General features: G+C 39.2%; 1 protein-coding gene across 3 annotated transcripts; it reads left to right on the forward strand.

Annotated features, from left to right (window-relative positions):
• The first annotated feature begins 2504 nt into the window (after nt 1–2504).
• NPM1 (nucleophosmin 1) lies at nt 2505–15347 on the forward strand. Of its 3 annotated transcripts, XM_005905095.3 has the most exons (11): nt 2505–2670; nt 4448–4527; nt 5084–5203; nt 5496–5589; nt 5790–5896; nt 5992–6062; nt 9483–9537; nt 9890–9973; nt 10726–10827; nt 12589–12663; nt 14991–15347. In XM_005905095.3, the coding sequence occupies exons 1-11, from the start codon at nt 2613–2615 to the stop codon at nt 15027–15029; spliced, it is 885 nt and encodes a 294-aa protein (XP_005905157.1). In that variant the 5' UTR covers nt 2505–2612; the 3' UTR covers nt 15030–15347. The 3 variants fall into 3 exon arrangements, with proteins under 3 accessions (XP_005905157.1, XP_070213511.1, XP_070213512.1); XM_070357410.1 differs by lacking the exons at nt 12589–12663; nt 14991–15347 and adding an exon at nt 11836–12225; XM_070357411.1 differs by lacking the exons at nt 2505–2670; nt 4448–4527 and adding an exon at nt 4964–4986.
• The last annotated feature ends 532 nt before the right edge of the window (nt 15348–15879 follow it).

Consider the following 15879-nt stretch of genomic DNA (forward strand, 5'->3'; position numbering starts at 1 on the left):
CCTGCAAACAGCCCATGTGCTATGGAGCAACTAAGCCCACGCACTCTATTAAGCCTGTGTTCTAGAACCTGGGATCCAAAACTACCAAGCCCACGGGCTGCAGCTACAGAAGCCCCTGTGCCCTAAGAGCCCATTCCTTGCAACAAGAGAAGTCACGGCAATGAGAAGACCATGCATCTCAGCTAGAGTGTCTCCCACTCGCCACAAGAGAGAGAAGTCAGCACAGTTACAAAGACCCAGCACAGCCAAAAATAAATATTAAAAAAACCAAGTTGAGCAATATATGGATCATATATGTTAAAATATACCAAATCCCTCCCCCCCCCCCAACACACACAACTATGTAATCCTTCCCTTCTCCCCAGATATAGTCTGGAAGTACAGTCACTCAACTACTAACACTGATTAACCCTTAGGGACTAGGAATGGGGATATGAGAAGAAGGGCAGTTTAGTTTTTCACTTGCTTAAGTTTAAATACTTCTAATTTATTTAAAAGATAATGAGTATTCATTACATTTTTAAGTCTGAGAAATGCAAAAAGTGTTTTTTTTTTTAAATTCAGTTGATTCCATGAGATCATATCTAGACTAAGCGCCTACAATATTGAAAGAGAAAATGTATTTATATAACATGAGCTATGGCTCCCAAATGTATGGGCTCTGTCCAGAGGTGTATTGAATAATCATGGTCCAGAATCCAGAAAGAAATTACGAAGTGGTTCCAACTTTTATTTTCGAAGGCTTAAAAGACATTAATCCCTTCTCCACCATCCTGTAGCTCCTCTTTTGAGAAGTCCTCATTCTAAACGTCTAAATCCTCCTCAGTCACAGGCCTGTCCTCTCTTTTATCAGCCTTTCTCAGTTTTTTCTCTAGCAATTGCTCACACTCTGCATTTTAAAAGACCCAAGAAGCAGGCTGGCAAAGACTTTTCTTCAAGTGGGGGCAGGGAAAAGGAGGGGAACAGCTTAGTCCATTCACATAGTGTAAGCATTGATTTCTCCAAATTTAGAAATGTTCTTCTGTTAGTAATTGGTTTATGTGCATCATAGTTTATCTCAAGTAGATTGTATTCAGAAAAAAAGAGGGTAGGGAATTACTGCCACTGCTTTTATTCCTTACAGCACTTCTTTATTATTTGATCTGTTGACATAAAAAAGATAACTAGGGGAATCCTAGGCAAGTGTCCAGGGGCTGCGGTTGCGGGAGTGGTGGTCCTCAGTTTGTCAAAGCGTAGCTTGAGATGCTCATATCCAGGCTTACTTCCAAAGAGACTAATTAATAGGCATTTCTTACAAGTCTGATGCCTTCTTTACAGGTCAGAATCTTCTCAGGAATGTTAAAGACTAACAAGTGCACTGCCTCAGACCCTCATACAATGAGGGTCTCATATATGCACCCTCATATAATCTTGCGAGCTGTTTTAGATGGATGTTACTATCGAACTTGGAGCTAGAGAACCCTCACTTGTTTGGGCACCGGCTGGTTTCCTTGTTTGAGAAGTGGGGATAGTCACACATATCTCACAGAACCTTACAGACTCGACGTGTCCGAGTCTTTGCGACCCTTTGGACTGCAGCTCGCCAGGCTCCTTTATCCCTGGGATTTCCCACAGAAAAGCACTAGAATGGGTTTCCATTTCCTACGCCAAGGGATCGTTCCGGCGTCTCCTGAGTTGCAGGCAGATTCTTAACCCTGGGCCTTCAGGGAATAGCAGTTTAAAACCTTCCATCTGGAGAAATCACTCAGGCTTGGTTCCTGCCCTGCTCGTGAGGAATAGGCCGATTTGTCCCTTTTTGCCTCCAAAGGACATAATGAGGAAGGACAACTAAGGAGATGTTTCTTCAGAAAGGACAGGGCGATTAAAAACAGTTGAATAAGAGTGACCAGCAGCTACATCTTTTCTCTCCAACAGATAATATTCCATAGTTTACTGTATGTGGAACCGCAAGCTTTAACTTTGGGGAAACAATGAATTCTGAGCCCAGGTCTTCAGGCAAGTCAAATAAAAACCCGCAGTGGTTATGCCTGTGTGGAGGCCTACGAGGCACGAGGGGATGGAGAAAGGTGAATGGAGCCGCTCTCCGACCCACAACCAGCTAGCCGTCCAATACTTCTCGCCCTCCAGTACCTAACACAGCTCAGCGTTGCCGGCGCCATTTTGCTGGGTGGGCTGCGCAGGCTTTTGGCGCAAGGCCCGCGCGCCAGAGCGGGAGAGGACGTGGAAGGCTTGAAGGAGGGGATCGCGCACTACCCGGGGAAGCACGCCTGCGCACCGGCCGCAGCTGCTGCGGAGGGGTGGGGCCGGGGTACAAGTGCGCCTGCTCGGTGGGAGCCCGCGGAGTACCTGAAGGAGGTGGGGGGCGAGGTAGAAAGGAGTGAAGTTGAAGAGCGCTTGCGCGCGAGAGCGACCGGGAGGGGCGGGTGCATCGGAGCACGCGCGCGGAAACGGGACTTGAGGAACTCTCGCGAGATCTCCTGGGTGCTATATATGTACGCGGGGAGCCCGCGTCCTTTCCCTGGTGTGATTCCGTCCTGCGCGGCTGCTGGTTCCAATAGTAGTCGTTTAATTCCGTCCGGCTTCTCTCCCACATAAGTGCGTGCAGCCAACCCATGGAGGATTCAATGGACATGGACATGAGCCCCTTGAGGCCCCAGAACTATCTTTTCGGTAACTGCTGGGGGCTTGGAGCGAGGCCGCGGAGGGCCTGGAGGCTTTGATGGGGGGGTGGAATCATGTTGAGGCCTGGGTTGGCGGAGAAAATTAAGCAGGCTGGAGGTCTGAGGGAGTCGGAAGCGAGCTGCCAGGATCCTTCAGCCTGAGGGATGGGGATCCAGGAGAGTCGAGCCGGCAGCACGGAGAGGGTGGGAAGGAGGAGCGGCCTGAAGGCTGGGGCATGAGCGGTCGGGGCCTAGGGCCTGAAGTAACTTGGGAGCGACCGGTTGAGAGTTTGGCGTTAGCTGGCATGGTAGAACTCCGGCTACAGTTATTCTGGGGGCTTTGTGAGTTGATAGGCTTCTGATTCCGGGCGGGTGCCTGATGCTGGTCTCCGGGTTTGTGGTGCAGGAGGTTGTGTGCTTTCGGGGTGTGAGGCCTGAGCCTCCTTTCCTAACGAGAAGATGGATTGAGCATGGCGTTGTCATCGGGCCTCAGGGTCAGGAGCTGTGGGGCCAAGACTCGGTCCCGTTGCCTCGGCCGGTTGCACGGGGAGGGGAGGCGCGGCCCGGCCGGGCTTGAGGAGGCCGCGACCGCGGGGAGCACGTGGTTGCCACGTGGTTGGGAGGAGGGGGTGTGGGAGCTACATCCGGGGCTTTCTGGTGTCTTGTCGCCCCCGAGCCAGGCGACTCAGGGCTTAATTGAGGCTGGTGGGCGGGAAATGTTAGGTGAAGTGGTTGGTACCGCCAGGACTCTGGAGGTCTTTGTTCAGTGCTTAACATCTATGTTGGTAGTACTCGTTGAGAGAATCATTTTTCTAATTTCACCGCGCCCACTTTACAGATGTGGTACTGAACTTAGAAGCGGCTTAAGGAAAATTAGACGACCCTTGCTTCCAGAACTATTGCATTACAAATGATTTGGGGCGGTAGAGGGAGACCAGCGAAGGCAGCCTTCTGTAAGGTTTTGGGTATTTCCCTCTCATGCACAGTGTAGCATACTAAGGGTCTTGGTTTTTCAGTCTCACTAAACTTAATTGTTGAAGCCATTTCCTTGTGTCAGGCTTTGAGGCATCTCTTCCAGTAACTATTAGATGGTAATTATTTAATTCTGATGGTATTTCAAATAACTGCCTATTCATGAATGGTAGTAGTAACATGCACTATATACGTTAAGGCTTTTATTCCTAGCATTTTGAAAAACTAGCTTTTCGGATCTATTTCTATCAAAATTTTTATGTAAACTCTATTGGAAATATCCTTAACATATTTCCATGTTTTAACTTCTAAGCAGAATTTAATGTACATAATTTCTGACACCTCAAAAGTGGAATGTTGACCCCTATAAGGAGTTTAATTCTACATTTGTAGTTTTTATGCTACAAATACAAGCTGTGGATGTAGGTGTTTGTGTAACTCTTGGCACTTCTAAATTTGGTTGGCACTTTTCTTGGGAATTTTGGTAGGTAATCAACTTTTTTAAATAGTGGGATTTTATCAGCATTGTTAGGATGGGTTTCAATTCCAGCTTTACTAAATTTTTGATCCTATTTCTGAGACTATGTAGTTGAGAATTAAATAGTGTAGGGGGAAAGTGAAATTTATAACGCTCTGTATGGATTTTGTTTGATGTTGATAAACTTGTGTTCAAGAAATCCAGGGAGTGGTACCTCTTCCCTTTTGGTAGCTAGAATAGTAAAAATTCCTTTATAAGTTAATTCTTTAGTTACACACACTGAAGTTTCAGTGTTATTTTTCTCCTTGTTACAGTTGGTTTTGTTCTTAATTTACAGGTTGTGAACTAAAGGCTGACAGAGATTATCACTTCAAGGTGGATAATGATGAAAATGAGCACCAGTTATCTTTAAGAACGGTACTTAAACTTTTAAAAATAAATTACATAACCTTTCTTGATTTCAGCCTCTTAGTTGTTATTACTTAAGTGTGCCTTAATACTTTATAATAGTGTTTTTCTGAGTTATTGTACATACTTGATTTTCTAAATGTGTGTGACAGGAAACTTGGCCTATTTACCACTTACTTGGCAATTGTAAAGTCCAGTCACACTGTTCAGCTTTGCTTATTTGTGTACTTCGCTTCTTCAGTTGGATTAAAAAGCCTTTTAAGAGAGTGATAGATACAGATATTACTTTGTTCCCCACAGACAGCCTAAACCTAACTTGTAAGTGTCTAGTAAGTGTTAGGTGACTTATACTTTGCATGTGTGATGACATAAATATCTGTGTTATCAAATGTGTTTTTCTGTTTAGATTTACTGAATCTTAGTCACATAAAACTTGAAGACAGCATTGTGCCCAAGTCAGTTTCTCTGGTCAGTGGTAATAATGAAAGGTTGTAATTGTCTGCTTTTAAAAACAACTAGCTTGAGGGGCTTATAGAAAGCTGAAGCACTGTTTTTCTCTTTACAGGTCAGTTTAGGGGCTGGAGCAAAGGATGAGTTACACGTTGTTGAAGCAGAGGCGATGAATTATGAAGGCAGTCCAATTAAAGTAACACTGGCAACTTTGAAAATGTCTGTACAGCCAACGGTAAGGGCGCGTTAGGACTTTTAGTCTAATTTTGTCTGATTAGATTTTATTCCAATTCTGCCACATTAAGGTGGATATCATTTAGGTTACTCTTCTGTCACTGGGGTGACTGATAACTCTTGAACATGATGGTAGCTGCTTGTTCATGAAAAAACAGGCTCATTGATTTGTTCATTTGGCTGATGGGTTTGCTTGTTCAGAAACATTTTAAAGTTATGAACAGATTTCATACCAAACATGTAACCTTTTATTTTTTTCCCACAATATTTAATGGTTTATAATTTCTTTTTAGGTTTCTCTTGGGGGCTTTGAAATTACACCACCTGTGGTCTTACGGTTGAAGTGTGGTTCAGGGCCTGTGCATATCAGTGGACAGCACTTAGTAGGTATGTTACACTATTTATTCTTTTTAATGCAGTTGCTTTGTTCCCAATTTGGACTTTATAAAGTATGTTTAGTTCTGGTGCTACTGTCTGTAATAGGTTCAAGTGGGAACCTAGTAATTTATAACTAGAAAAGCAGTGTTTTTTTCCCTGAGTTCTTGCTGTTGAGTTTTAGTAGTGGCTAATAAAGAAATTTATTTTAGCCGTGGAGGAAGATGCAGAGTCAGAAGAAGAGGAGGAGGAGGAGGTGAAACTCCTGAGTATATCTGGAAAGCGTTCTGCCCCTGGAAGTGGTAGCAAGGTTCCCCAGGTATGGATGTAATTTACTACACAGAATGTATTCTTTCCTTTAGTTCAGTAGTTTGGATAAACACTTATGAGTGTATGTCCAATTGTTTTTTAAAGAAAAAAGTGAAGCTTGCTGCTGATGAAGATGAAGATGATGACGACGATGACGATGATGATGATGATGAAGAGTAAGTAGTAAGCCCTTAGAAACTTGACCTAGTCGTATGGGAGTGGTTATGAAAACCATTTATCAAAATCATGTGGGATTAAGTAACTGTTCTACACAAGAGGTGAATGGTCAGTGGTTGTCAGTTTGTGTTAAAGGATGAGGTATGTAGCATTTTCTAAATATATTTGACTAGGTTCCTTTTTTTTCCCTGAGGAGGATTTAGTGGATACATTACTATATGCTGAGTCTGCTGTATTTTATTATTGTACAGTAATAAATGGGTTAGGCCTAAAAAGAATCTGAATAGCTCCAGCTGTATACATTTTGTAAGTTGTCACATGATGATTTTTTTTCTCCATAAAGTATTTTGGCCCATGGTTGTCTGGTCCTTAGGAGAGAATTAGATTCTAAAAGGGAGAAGGGTTTTATTGGAGAGTTTAATGATTGTAAACATTTGATATGTTTGTTAACTAGGTTGGACTATGGTAAAGTTACAAACATGCTATGGAATAAAATGCTAGTCATAATCAGTCTTTCCTAATAGCAATATAAAAACTTGTTACTATTGTATGTTTAATTGCCTGTCAGCTTTGTTCTTGAGTTCTCATGTTGATGCATATATACTGAAACCAACTGAAATTGGAATCTAAGACAGACCCTGAGAGAACATGCACTAATGAAAAATTATATCTGCAAATCAGATTTTCAGTAACCTCAACTAGCCAAGCTGGTAGTTATTTAAAAAGGTCTTTGAGCATGATAATGAAAGCAGAAAATAGGAAATTTTAAATTAAATGCTTAAGTTCTAAGTTACCTGCATATCACACAACAAACACAGTATAGTTGGTGTTTGTTGTTACTTGATTATTCTTGGGCTTTCAGGACTTCCTGTCTTTAAAAGGGGTAATTCCTGATGTAACTACCGTGTAAGTAGTTGGTCTTCTTGTCTTCCATGTCTCCTTTAAGTTTTCCTTAGTTAGTTGATCAGGGAGGAATGAATAGTGTAGATGGTAACCAGGTCCAAATCAGGAAGATTTTTAGTAAAAGGGGGAAAAAGTATATAGTCAGATACATGAGTAAGTAGAGGCAGTTAATAGATCCATTGAGGGTACTAAGTTTTAGATTCTGTTGGTTAGGAGACAGTGATCAATGGGTCCTGTTTTGGGGGTGGAAAGGGTATGGTGTGGGGTTGGTTGACTTGCTGTTGATGTAAGCAAGAAAAGCTGAAGACCATTTAGTACATTAAAAGTTTAATATGGCCAACACAACACTGTTAACTATATTCCAGTATAAAAAGTTTAAAAGTTAAACTTTTAAAGGCCCAGGGAACTGTAACGGGTAACACTACTCTAAGGACAGTTTTTGGGGCCCGGAAAGTGTTAGGTACTCAAGCCTGGTCAACCAGGGGCCCAGGTTGGGCAAGAGTGGCCATTCTCCAAGTGGCCCGTGCTTAGGGCTGGGTCCTGATGCTCCTTGGGCTGTACTTCCAAGTTTTGGGTTTTCCCACAGGAGCCAGGTCAAGTGAGCGGGTGGTGGAGACTGTTCTGGTTCTGCATTGAGGTGGCAATGGGAAAAGTGGGGTTCTCCAGAAAAAAACACTGTCTCCACCTGTTTTATTAGGCAATATTCTGATAAGTGAAACTGCTTACAGTACTGGTAGTAGCTGTAGACAAATCATTGTCATCTTACTTTTCATTATGGGGTAGCCCATGTAGTTTTTGTGTGCTAGGGCCTAAATTGATAAAAATCACTGATAAAAGTCACTTAAAAGATTTTATATGCTTTTAGTGTAAAATGGTACTTCATGCAGTTAACACAGCAGATGTTTTTCTCTGGTATTGGAAAAGAGGTGTTTCTTTGGTTGAACGTAGATAAAGTAGTCTTATTTTTGAGACTATATATATAATACGCAGTTTGTGAGGTAATTAAAATTTCAAGCAATTCCACTATTTCCTGTTTCAGACTTGTGGACTTCTCTAATAATTGGATTCCACCCCCCACCCCCTAGTTTGCACATTTAGAGTGTACAATTCGGTAGTTTATGGTATATGCCCAGTTGGGCAGCCAGTTTCAGAACATTTCATCACCTCAGGATGGTATAACCCCTCATTTTCTCCAGCTCTAGTCAACCACTAATACACTTTTTTTTTTTTAGATTTGTCTGTTTTGGATATTTCATATAAGTAGAATCATAATATGTGCCCTTTTCTGCTGGTTGGTTTCACTGAGCCTCAATATTTTTAAGATTCACCTTTGTAGCTGTGCCAGTACTTGTTTTATATTATTGAGCTATAAGAACTTTTGTATGTTTTGGAAACAATCCCTTAGAATTTACAAATGTTTTCTCCCATCCCATGTATTGTCTTCTCTGTGTGACAGTCCTTTACAGACAAGTTTTTTACTTTCATGAAGTCCAGTTAATTTTATTATTTGTGATTTTGGTGTCAAACCTAAGAAACCATTCCAGTTTTATAGTTTTGGCCCATGTTTGATCTTTTATCCATTTTGAATTTTGTATGTACTGTAAGGCAGGGGCCAGTTACTGTGAATACCCAGCAGTCCTAGCACCATTCGTGAAAGGTCTTACCCCACTGACTGGTCTTTCCCCCCTTTTTGAAAATAGTTAACTGTGCTTACATAGTTTTGCTTCTGGACCCTTCAGCTCCATGTCTGTCCTACCACTAGTAAAACATTCTGATTTCTGTTGCTTTGTGCTTTTTATACCTTAGTTTGTAATTACTTAACATGAATGCTTCAACATTGTTCTTTGTCAGGTTCATTTTGGCTTCCTTGAGCTTCAATGTTAGTTTTAAGATCAGTTTCTATGGAGAAGCCACCTAGGATTCTTTTAGGGATTGTGTTAAATCTGTAAATTAATTTGGGGAGTTGCCATCTTAGTATTTACTGGTCCATGAATGTGGGATGTTGCTATTTTAATTTCTTTAACCCTATTTTCATTTTTCAAAATCTGTTTTCAGTTGTAAAAAATAACACTCTACCATCTTAACTATTTTAAGTGTGCAGTTTAGTAGTTTTAATCACAATGACATTTTGTTTAACAGCTTCAGCTCATCTTGTAATACTAAAAACTGTAACCGCTGAATAAAAAGTCCCCATTTCCACCTTTCCCCTGGCAGCCACCCATCTTTTGGTTTCTGTAGAGTGATTGCTTTAGGTAAACCTCAAATTAGTGGAATCACAGAGTATTTGTCTTGTGACTGTCTTGACTGTCTCACTGAGTGTAATGTCCGTAAGGTTCATCCATGTGCTGCGTTTGACAGGATTTGCCTTAAGGATTGTGCTTTTAGTTCTTTTGTCGACCCTCAAAAGTTTGATTTGCTTTGATTGACTAAACTTGTAGGTTCATCCACTTTCTAGATAAGCTTTCTAGATTTGTTGAGTACATTGAATAAGTAATAAGCACTTACTTCATTTGTAGTGATGATGATGACGATTTTGATGAGGAAGTTGAAGAAAAAGCTCCAGTAAAGAAAGTAAGTAAGATACAGTAATTTAAGATTGTTTGAAATAGTTAATAACAAAAGGTGGGGATTTTTTGATGCCATTGTTTGATGGTTATCAAAAGTTGTCATAGAAGATGTTGATCTCCTACTTAAAATTGCTCTTGAGTAGGGCTATTTTGGAAACATTCCTAATAGTGAAGAATTAACTTGTTTTCTTTGTGTAATAGTAGCCTTCTCCCCATTAGCCCTTTTGTGAAAATGATTATTTTATCTTAACCCGACTGCTGCTTTTACATGGTTTGGGCAGTTTAATTTGCAGTAAGTTTGTTCTGAAGGGAGGGGCATTGATTAAGATTAATGTGATGAATTTAATTAATTGCAGTCTGTACGAGATACTCCAGCCAAAAATGCACAAAAATCGAACCAAAATGGAAAAGACTCAAAACCGTCAACACCAAGATCAAAAGTAAGTGGTAACATACATACTGATGCAAGCTTCATTGAAGTAGTTAGGTTCTACTGCTCTCATAAAATTTGGTAGGTCTTTGGAGAAGGACTTTAGGGTGTCAAGAGAGCTAAAATGTGCTTATTTTGTTGGCATTCATCCTATACTGGACAGTTGACCCTTGAACAACAGTTTTAAACCGCATGGGTCCATTTATCACGGATTTAAGTGGTAAACACTACAGTAGTGCACACCCGTGGTTGGTTCAGCCTGGACGCAGAGGGATCGCAGGTGTGGAGGGCTGACAGTAAGCTAGTAATACGCATATTTCTGACCGTGCTGAGTGCTGGGGTCATCTGTTGACATTCACAGGTCAACTGTATATTGCGGCTGGCTTTCTCAGAAGGGAGAAAGCCAACAAAGATTTCTGTGATACTGTGTTTTTTAAGGGTTCTTGCTTATATATAAAAGGTATATTTATCACATAAGGCAGTTTCTCACAGCTGGCTGCATATTGGGAGATTTTCTCTTAAGTTCTGTGGAATGGGCCCCAGGCATAAAACTGTAATACCTTCTATTCATTCTTGGGTGCCTTCTAGTTTCTTATTCGTTTCGTAAGGAATAATTTAAGGGCAAAAATAATTGTTCAGATGAAATAATTTATACTGGTAACTCAACTCTGGTGTATACACACTTTTTTACAGTAAAGGATTTAAGAATTTTATTTATTGAGAAAATCCAGATACTGTGTTGAAATTTACTTTTTCTTCCAGGGTCAAGAATCCTTCAAAAAACAGGAAAAAACACCGAAAACACCTAAAGGACCTAGCTCTGTAGAAGACATTAAAGCAAAAATGCAAGCAAGTATAGAAAAAGTGAGTAAAATAATATTCCTTAAACTTTCTGGGGATTCGAACACAACTGTTTCTCATTTTTTAATCCTAATATACCTGCCCTTTTGTGGTGTGAAATTTTCTCAAAAATGGCTTACTAGTTTATAATCTCTGGTGATTTTTTTTTTTGTATATTTAAATTTACATATGCTTTATTTTCCATTATAAAAGAAATACAAGTAAGTTGATTGTAAGATATATTCTGACTTTAGATGTTAAATTAGACCATGTCCCATTCCTGTTCTGTTCATAACATGCCACAGTACCAGCAGAGGGCGTATGAGTCTTCTAAAATTGCGAACAGCTGGGAATGTAGTCTGGCTGTTACTGTTTTTTTTTTTTTTTTTTCAATTACTCACTTTTGACTAGTCAGAAACATTCTTCAACAAATGAATTATTTCTTTTTGCCTTTTGCACCAAGGTGTCACCAGTCAGTACATATGATACTTGAATATTTGAATGACAAACATGTTTACATTTAGTTATCTTTTGTCTTAAATAGTGGCCACATGTGAGAAAAAGATTAGCTTTTGTTCTACTTGCTTGATTTGGAGTTGGGCGAATCTACATTTCATGGAGTTTAGTGAACTCTGGAGTATGGCGTAATTGATTTAAATGCCTTGAAACATTTGAGAGGAACCTTTAAAATTCTATGAACAATATTAATATTCTTAGACCTCAGTTATTGAAAATAAATGTAGAATTGAGAGGAAAAGTTAATGACTCCTTTTCCCTTGATTTCTCTATGCCTTCTAGGTTCTGCAAGGCTTCGGTAGATTTCCTTTCCTTATGCAGTTATGAGTCAGTTGGAAAACTAACATTTTAGAACCAGAATGTATTTCTTGACTTTGTTTCAGTACTGCTGTAAACCTTTTAGCCTTCCTGGTATCACTGCTGTGTTTTTATCCTTTGCATACAGTGCTAGACTGACAATTTAGATATCCTCCCCCTCAATTTTAATATGGTCCTATCTCCTTGGTTTAATTGCAGGCTCATTGAACAGCCCTGGGCACTACTGATAAATTAAGCCCAAAGATGGGGAGAGGAAAAGGAGAGACACATATAGTCCAAACTGAGTATCATCAACAATCCAGACTGAAGTCTTCTATTTTAATCTCAATCCCCTTTCCTGATTGGCCGCCCACCCACACCCCTTCCAACACCCCTTCCAGGCTGGAAGCAATCAATTGATCTCCTAAAACACTTTGCCTGCTGTGATTCAGTGAACCTTATACTTTGCTTTCTATTTGTGCAGTTGCCTCACCTCTGACCATGTATTTCCCTAGCTGCTCAATAAATATTTGAATCAAATAACAGATGTGGCAGTAATTTAAAAGTGTAAATTAAAGTGAGGTTTATTTTATAGGTGATGAGGCAGTTAAGAATTCACCGCACCTGAAACTCCTTTATCTTTCTAAACTGCACAGAAGATTTCAGGTTAACAGCTGTTGTCACTTGTGTATGATACTCACAGGGGCTGTATGTTTTTAGAGTGGCTGGGAGTGGGTGGGTGGAAGTCCGAAACTTATTCTGTATGGAAGACCTAGGTCCTAATACGCTCTGCAAGTGTCTTTCTAGGCTTTTTTAAAAAAGGATTTATTCAGTATTAAAAGATTTGAAAGGACAAGGAATGATCACAAATAATCCCATGTAATAAATAGCACGCAAATCTTTGAGGAATTTCATAATGATCTCCCTCAAAAAATGCTTCTATACTTAGCCTTAATGCTTTTGTCTCCATAGGGTGGTTCCCTTCCCAAAGTGGAAGCCAAGTTTATCAATTATGTGAAGAATTGTTTCCGGATGACTGACCAGGAGGTAACTGAACTTTCTGGAGACATGACCAAATCCAGAATTTTTATTGTGATTTATTATGGTTGTTTAGTCTCTTTAGGTATTGGCTTCTTTTAAAAGGTTCCTAACCACAGACAACACTTCAGATTAAATACATGGAAACTCTTAAGAATTTAGTTGGCAAAAACTGAAAAGATAACTTTTTTAGTGCATTTTTCCCAGCTTTTATATAGTTGGTAAATTATTTCTTGGTTACTGAACTCGGTTTGCTTTTGGTACTGTGTTGGCTAAGGAATGAGCTGTGGTTTTCCTTGCTGCTCCGTTTGGCTCCTTGGGGCAGTCTGGTCTTTTTGCTTTCTTACGAGTTGGCAGAGATGATTTTCTCCATAGATGTTATGGGAAGTACATGTTGCTGAAATAGACCTAAGTGTAAAATCTGGAAGCAGGAAGCCAAATTGTACTCAATATATTGATTTAGATTTTGTATTTCTTAATATAAAGGTATTTTCTCAGTAAAAGAAAAATCATGCATTTATTTTTACTGTCATCTGGTTGACGACTCAGGTTGTAAAGGAAAATGTAAAAGCTGTTAGGGTTGCTAGGCATTGTGTACATACAGGACATGGTCTGTGTTGTTTTTGTCAGGACTCCCTAAATCTCCTGTGTTCAGCTTTATTCGGTAAATTAAGAAATTTGTTAATAGAGCTCTTTTTCTGCCATAATATTTAGTACTTAGATCACTTAATGGCAACACTTTACGTGAGTTGAGCCTTCATTGCCATGGCCTTGAGATAATCAGATTGAATCTTTTTGATTCTTTTGGTTGCTATTCTGTCTTTATGTATATTTGAATTCCAGAATGCCAGTGTATATTCTGAATAGCGGGCATTTTAGTAAAAATAAAAGCCCTTTTAAAATGGTGCAGTAGATAATTATTAATTCAGTGTTGAAAATCATGGCAAGTGAGATATATAAATTATCATCTGTAACTGGTAAGCATAAGAAATACATAATTTAATACCAAAGGAAGTGGTAAAATACAATTTTTGATTAAGAAAAATGCACATGAAGATAAGAGTTGAAATCGCAAAGGCCTTCCAAATAGTATAATACCAGTCTTGTAGCTGAAATGACTGAACTCACTGCTATCAGAAGTATTTTCTGACTTCAAAACTGAAAGCATATTTTGAAGTGCCAAGATGAAATCCTGTAATAATGAAAAATATAACTCACTTCACTATTAATGGAAATTACCAAAACACTGATGGCATCACATTTTTATTGCATAGTTGCAGATACGAATAATCAGTGTATAAAATACCTTCCATTGCTTGTGCAGTTTTTCTTTCGAGTTGTTTGTGAGAATTAAGCTAATAAAATCTAGATGGGACCTGAGAAATAGCAACCTTTTGCAGAAACTCTTGAATTAGACTTAAGAAAATGTACTACCTTTTGAGGAAATAATTGCAGATAAAAGTTTTGCTGAATGTTTGTATAAAGGTGCAAACAATGTTTGGTCAAAGTTGAAGCATGAATTATTCAGAGGTCAGTATTCTCTATAAAGCAGGTCAGGGAACATCTGATAACCTTTTGACTTTTTCAAATACTATGAAATAGTTTGATATTTGTGTTTAACTTAATGATTAGAGAATGACATGATATTCAGTTCCTGTTGATTTGAAGCACTGCAGTATTAGTTTTTAGGAATGGAAAGACAAGTCATGGAAGATGGTTTTATGTGTTTAAACTGGAAGAGCTTGTCTGAGTAACTAATAAGGCAGAACATGTTATATATACTGCCTCATATGCCTTCTCATTAATAAAATTGGATGTGACCACTCTAGAAACTTCCAGTGTACCAAGATAAAAGCCTAACTAAGGAATTTGTAAGCAAATTCTGTAAAACAAGGAACTATTAAGATACATAGAGATAAAGGAGGCTATAATTGGTATATTTATATAGCTTATTTCAGGTAAATGTAATTTTTTAGTATGTGTCCCATGTATGGGTGCATGTTTTTCTCTGAATTTGGCTCTAAAGCAGGTGGCATTGAGGCAACATTGACCAAACTAGTCTTGATTTCCTTAGCTAAATGTCTAAGCTGTTAAGTGTATATTAGTATGAAAGTGACTTTGCCTACAAGAATCATAAGATTTTATGTTCAAATTGAAGTATTTGAAATTAAATTATAAGTTTCCTTGAAATCAGTTATTAATTAACTAGAGTGAACCTTTTTGGTGGTGGAATGAAAAATAGCTATTTTGAATTGTACAAAGAGACGAAGTTTAATTTATTGGTGTCTATGAAGTGTTGTGGTTTTTCAACCACATTTCTTTTTTTTTTTTTCCAGGCTATTCAAGATCTCTGGCAGTGGAGGAAGTCTCTTTAAGAAAATAGTTTAAACAGTTTGTTAAAAATTTTCCGTCTTATTTCATTTCTGTAACAGTTGATATCTGGCTGTCCTTTTTATAATGCAGAGTGAGAACTTTCCCTACCGTGTCTGATAAATGTTGTCCACGTTCCATTGCCAAGAATGTGTTGTCCAAAATGCCTGTTTAGTTTTTAAAGATGGAACTCCACCCTTTGCTTGGTTTTAAGTATGTATGGAATGTTATGATAGGAATAGTAGTAGTGGTGGTCAGACAGATGGAAATGGTGGGGAGACAAAAATATACATGTGAAATAAACTCAGTATTTTAATAAAGTAGCCCTGTTTCTCTTTCTATTATCCTCTTTATACTTTGTTAAAGAAATACATTTACATAATCAAATGTTCCTCAGACCTTCCTACCACCCAACCTAGCCTTTCACTCCCAAAGAAAATCTGGCATGTTAAATAGCCTGCAGCGGCCTTCTCAGCCTGGCTTCTCCTGTGTGAACCGGAACAGAAAATGCTTTCTGTGGCTATCTTTTCAGTTTATCCAAAATAGTACATAACATATTTGAGATTCTTGGGGGAGGATAATTTATTGCATGTAGTGGTTACACTAGAGCATTTTGGGACTAATCCTTAGAACCCCTTTAACTGTCTTAGCAAGATTCAGTTGCATGACAGGGCGGGATTCCCCTTCTACCTGTTTTGCCGTCGTGTATCCTCCAATAGCTTCTAAGATTGCTTTATTGATGCTGTTCTGGAGTTTTATGTCTTGCAGTCTTCTGGACCCTGGGTGGACTGTGGGTCTAGTCTCGAGACTCAGGTGTTTTCTTGGGAGGTTTAAGCCTCCTACTAAACTCCCATC

The sequence above is a fragment of the Bos mutus genome, chromosome 20 (genome assembly GCF_027580195.1).
Source record: "Bos mutus isolate GX-2022 chromosome 20, NWIPB_WYAK_1.1, whole genome shotgun sequence".
NCBI classification, from domain to species: domain Eukaryota; kingdom Metazoa; phylum Chordata; class Mammalia; order Artiodactyla; family Bovidae; genus Bos; species Bos mutus.